Source organism: Lissotriton vulgaris, chromosome 12, assembly GCF_964263255.1.
Source record: "Lissotriton vulgaris chromosome 12, aLisVul1.2, whole genome shotgun sequence".
Classification (NCBI taxonomy): Eukaryota; Metazoa; Chordata; class Amphibia; order Caudata; family Salamandridae; genus Lissotriton; species Lissotriton vulgaris.
In genome coordinates, this window is record NC_141700.1 from 733,654,689 (window position 1) to 733,660,688 (window position 6,000).

Genomic DNA, 6,000 nt, shown 5'->3' on the forward strand with positions numbered 1-6,000 from the left:
TAACGGCCCATTTCGGTCGTTACCGACCGGTAAAAGCTTACCTACATCTGGCCCTTAGTGCCTTTGGCAAGTAAGACAGAAAGGTTGCTCAGAGGGTTACATGCCCAACGCTATAGAGCATTGATACTCAAAATACCTTCACATGAGGCCCCCTGATCAACAGCCGCACTGGGCTGCTGTTTACTCGACTCAGCACTAAACCTTATTAAGATGTTAAATAAACAGGCACAAGTTTATTTATATGTCAATTGATATTAAAGAAAAGAAGTAACAGAAAAGTCCTGCACTGCTTAAGAAACACCTTTTTCAAGACATCTTGCAGCAAAAGTGTAATGTAATATGAAAACGTATGTTTGACATTCAAAAAGTGCATTTCATTAACATGCAGAACCGTTTCACCTTAGTGCATCATATTATACCAGTGCATTGAGAAGTGCTTAAAAGTGATAGTTTTGAAACATGAATTTAAAAACATACATTTTGTCCCCCACCCTGAGAAGAATGCCAATAGTGAACTAAGAGGTAAGTCAGTTGTTATGTGCACTCCTAGGGTGGCCTCTGATTAGACAAGGACATCATTATACTTTATTAAATCAAACACAGGAAAATGTTTTGTACAACACACATCCTGAAGTCTGTGTTTCAAGGTCCTCCTGTATATAATAAAGAAGTAAATGGAGGGAGAGTGAAATAAAACAATTGCCTAGGATCACACAATTTGGTAGAGTGGGGAAGCAGGGATGTAGCCTAGGTTTTCTGGTTTCTCACTGTGCAATTCTGCCACTAGATGTATATTCTTCAGTTCCCCTACAGCCACCTTACTAGCAACCCCCCCCCCCCTCTCCCCTCTTCACTCTCCTGCCCGAATGCCACTGCTGGCATCAACACAGCCCTGGGTTCCCTTCACAGACTGAAATGTTGGCATCTGGGAAAATGTTTGCGAGTACCCATGCTATGGATTGTGAGTCAAATGACTCTCATATGGTAGGTTGAGTGCATGGCATTTCTCCCTGATTGGCAGAGCTGGGGCTATTAGCATTTACCTTTCCTGGCTTTAGGAGGGAGACATTATATGCCTCTGGCTGAATGCCAAGCCTTGTGCTCTGTGGCTGGCATGCATTACCAATGCATTGAGCCAAGAGGCACCGTTCCTGCCAATACCAACTGCTCACTCAGCAGCATCTTTGCTGCAACAGCTTGTTTACATTTGCTCCTTATCAAGAGAAGGTCCCACCCCCTTCATTTAGAAGGAATTAACATAACACCCTCATTTGATTTGATTCGTGAGTGTATGCAAACGAAGTTAAACCCTGCTTTTGTGCCTACCTGCTCTACCACCTCGCAGCACACGCTGTTTTAGCTTCCCAGAAGAAAACCAACCCAGAGCCAGCTCCCTAACTGGAACAGAAATGTCCCTTCTGCAAACTGTGGCTGACTCTCTCTCTGCCTCCTAGACTCAGGGACCACATGTCTACTTGTGCTCCTGGCCCTTTCAGCTCCCATCAGTCCTGTCAGCCTCTTTGCCTTTTTTTTAGTTTTGTAGAGCGCAAACTAGACCCAAAAGTATCGCAGCGCTTTACATGAGCACCAGTTGCGTTACCGACGGACGCAGTCATTTTTTTTTGGTGAGGCGCAGGGAGACTAAGAGATTTGCCCAGAATCACAGGAGATTGGGCATCCCTGCGAGACTCGTACCCGGTTCTCCAGCTTCGAGGTCGACAGTTCTTGCTGTTAGGGCACATCCACTCTCCTTTGGCCAGCATTGGAATGGATGGGGCAGCCCTAAAGTGCTTTGATTCTTATTTAACCTTCACAAATAGAGAAAATAGTGAGTTATGTCTCAGACAAAATCAACCCAAAACAAGGGGTTTCCTCCTCTCTCAAACCGAGTTTAATCTGTATTATGAACCTCTTGGCGAGAATTTGAGGTCCTGAACTTTCATCAATATGTGGCCGATACCCAGATCTACTGCAAGAGTTCACCACCTAAAGATATTTGTGGTCTCCTCACCACCCTCCAAAAATGAATGTCCAACCACCACTTTAATCTCAATCCAACAAAAACTGAATTTCTACTAATCTCTCCCAAAAAAAAAACCAACCTCTCCATCGAAAAGTGTCTGGAACCCTCTCCCCGGAACTGCAGTTTGACCATTGTGGCGAATGCCGAATCATTGGGATTTATCCTTGACCACTGTTTAGGCCACCAGAGGCAAATCTAAGCCACGGCCAAAAGCCCACACCACCTCCTAAGACTTCTCTGTGACTTCAGTCATCTCCTAAGCAGGACTTGACCCCCGAGGTCCAGGCAGAGGATCTTCCCAGACTAGATGGTGGCCACCCTCTGCTCTCTGGTCTCCTGAAAGCCCATCTAGCTCCTCTGAGAGCAGAGCTCCAGGCCACTGCCTGCTTGGTGACCTTTCACATTAAAATTCAACCCCATCTGCCCTATTCTGCACTCCCTGCAGTGTCTCCCCACAGAGGAGAGAGCTAAACTTAAGACTGCCTGCATTACTCATAAAGAACTCCTCAACCCCGCTCCCTCCTACCGGGATGGAAGACTCAACCAGGATCAAGAAACCAGAGTCCCGCCTGCGACAACCTCAGACTCTCAGGTAATGTCACCCCTGAGACAGTCATCCTCTTTGCAGTGCAACAAGGCGCTGGAGCCCCCTCCCACCAGCCACTCACACCACCTCTTGCCTGGGAACTCACAATCCTTCAACTGGGGAGACTCTTTCCTTAAAGTGGGGATCACTGCTCCTATCTCCAATGTTGACTTGGCCTTTCTTCCTTGTTACAAAATATGTGTTGTCTTTTTGCTGTCATTGTTACTTACTGCTGACTTCTTGTGCTGGTTAGCTAATCTTGTAATGTCCCTGCTGGTAGGAACTGTTTGTTCCTTGCTTCTACGCTGCTAATAGGTTGCTTTTATCATATTTGTTAACTAGACCCTACTTCCTTCTTTCTTGTAAAGCGCCCTAATGCATTTAGGCAAAGTCTGTTGTATATAAATTCCTCCATAAATAGTACAACAAAAAAATGGATCAGGCTCTGGGTGAGCCAGCACGAAGGTTGATGGGTTTAGCTCCTGTTGCTAAAAAAGTCACACATTTGGATTGAGTGCCATTAAACTGGTTAACAGTAACATTAGCTCACTGAGATATCTGGCCATGATTCAGACCACCCGAAAGGATATGCACAGTCTTCAGCCACTTTAACCCACCGAGATGTGTAGCCAGGATTTCAACCCATGGCCTGCCCCATATTCAAATACTTGCTCTGTAGAAACACACATTTCAGCAGCAGCATTAACCGACTGAGCTAGCTTACCAGGCTTCGACAAATTGTTCTGAAAGTTAAACAGACCTTGGCAGAAGGGACCTTAGCTCGCCCACATGCGTCCACAGCAGCAGGGCAGTCCCCCTCACCCAGGGCCAGTGCTAGAAGTGGTAAAAAAGTATCCCCTGGACCCATACATTGAGGGTCACAGTGTGGCAGGGGAAAGGGGTCGAACTCACCAGGAAGGGAGTCATGAAAAGCGGAGCCTCACAGTCCACTTTTACATATTATATAAACACTGTGCCACAAAGAAAAAGTCAAGAAGGGCAAACGTGACAAGAAATCTGTTCTGGCTTCTTTAATTGGTCACAAAGAAGCTATGCATTAAAACATCTCATAGGCTCAGGAACGTGCTGCAGAGATCTCTACTCAGCAATGTTTAGGAAATCAAAATAGTAAGCTAACTGTGGCGGTTAATGCACTTGCTGGAGAGAGGAGTGTTTTGTCTAGCCATAGTTTGGACGTATATAGCAGTATAAAGGGTTAATATGCCCTCTGCAAAGCACGTTGTGTTACCGCAGATCTCAGACTTGTATTTCATGCAGATAGGTAAGCGGGTCACTGCTTCTGACACACAGAGCATTTTGCTTCTTGCAGTTCATCAGTTGAAGTCCTTTCAATATAGCGCAGTGAGCTATGCCCCGGAGTCAAGGAGCTGCATGCACACTGCAGAGCATGGGATAAAAACATTGGGGCATATTACTAAGGGCTTGTATCGCCTCTTTCTCGGCGAATTGTGCCGAGAAAGCGGCGATACTGCTAGAGCCCTATTACCAAGGGCAGTTTAAAGCCTGGCCCGATCCCACTTTGCATGTCGGCGATAAACATCGCTAATGACATGCAAAGTGGGCGTTCCCACGTCCAACCACATGTAAAATGTGGTTGGAGGTGGGAACACCCTATTACCAAGGCAGGCCTTGGGAGACAAAAACCTGCGATAAACTCATTTATCGCAGGTCTCCCAACGCCTGCTCCGACCAGGCGTTAGGCATTGTTAACATGGGGGTGTGGATCATAAAGCTGAATCCACCCCCCCCATATTAACAAGGCCCACATTAGCGCATGAAAACAACGTTTGTTTTCATGCGCTAATGTGCCATATCGCCGACTATCGCCGGATTTCTGATCGCCTGCCTGATGCGCATTGATAATTGCGCGCTAATTAGGCGATGAAATCCGGCGATAGCCGGCGATAAGGAGATGTGCGTTGTGCATTTTGCAACGCACATCTCGGTAATATGCCCCATTGTTTTTTAAGTCTTTCTTTATTTCACTATTCTAATGTTGCTAAAAAAAAGTTCCTTTGAGTTGTAATAGAGTCGTATTAGTATAGACAATCCCAGCCACTGTTGCTACCAACCATGCACTCTTAACATATCATGCCTACCAGTATGGATGAAATGGGATTCCTACACCTTGAAATCCTTTTTTTTTTTTTTTGTAATTTCAGTAATTTTTGTTTTTAATTTATATATACAAGGTGCATTGCACTCTTATGTAACATCTACTGTTCATTGCTTTACACACTTGTATGATTTATTGTCTCTGTATTATGTGTGTGTAAAGAGCCCTGACATTGAGTACTATCAAAGAATTAAATAAAAAATACATTAGACAGAAGTATTTAAATAGTTGAGTAAAACGGCTCAAAGACTGATACATCTGACAGTTTTACAGAGCACACTTATCTCTTACATGCAGGGGCTGCGCAATGTGAAGGGCCTGCATCCACATCATAGTTTCTTTTAAGTGCTTGTGAAATGATAATAAGCTGAGTCCCTTTATGTTCCTCCTTTGCATTGGTATCTAAGTAATAGTCACTAGATTTCTCCCAGTCAGGATGATACTTGAACAAAAGGAGTGCTGATGGCCCTTTACATCAGTCTTTTGCTTTGGGCCCAGCTGGAGATGGAAATATGGAAAATCCTACCTCCTTCGGGTTTCTGCTCCAAACAGAAAGCAGATAAAAAGGGGGTACTATTGAATGCGCCCCAGTATCTGAAAATGACTACCGCTTCAATCCCCCTCATTTCTTGCAGTGCCCAGGACCTGTTACTCACAGAGCTCATGGCGAAGTCATCTCCGTAGTTGTCGAGGAGCTTTTTGGGGCTCTGTCCCCGCTCGCCCACCAGGGTGATGGAGATGGAGTCATTGGTCCCGGACAGGAAGAAGGAGCCGGTGGCCACCATTACCTTGTACTTCATCATCATGAGGTGTGTGTGGTGGAGCACTCCTTGCAGCACAGACTTACCCACAGCTTTAAGTGGTATGATAGAGGCAAGGTGGTGGGATGGCTATTTAAGCTCTAAAGTAGGCGTGGCCTAAGAATCACACTTAGCAATCCTTTCAAGGAGGCATGGCCAGTATAATTAAGGGCATGGCTTAAGACATGTAAACTATATTCCTACGCTTCTTATCTTGTATAACCTGTCCAGTATTTTGATGCTTCTCTGAGAGCTCTCAGTTCTTGCATCCCTGCATATCCAGCAGGAAAGGACATGCACCTAAAACAAGCAAATCCTATTGGCTTTGTCAGTGTTTGTAAGCAGTATCGGATAAAGGAGTAAGAGTAGTGATTTTATTGTGAATAATCAGAAAACATGAGACAGTGAGTTAAACATTAATAAGGTCTGTAGAAGGAGTAGTAGTCTGTGGGGA

The 6,000-nt window shown here is 45.1% G+C and overlaps 1 protein-coding gene across 1 annotated transcript in view; it reads right to left on the reverse strand.

Annotated features, from left to right (window-relative positions):
- The window catches only part of LOC147678430 (hydroperoxide isomerase ALOXE3-like), a 117,966-nt gene extending 112,410 nt beyond the window's left edge, over nt 1–5,556 (reverse strand). The window contains exon 1 of the mRNA XM_086946026.1: nt 5,403–5,556. Within this exon, the coding sequence (XP_086802152.1) occupies nt 5,403–5,552 (150 nt within the window). The 5' untranslated portion in view covers nt 5,553–5,556. The remainder of the gene's footprint in view (nt 1–5,402) is intronic.
- Between the last annotated feature and the right edge of the window lie 444 nt (nt 5,557–6,000).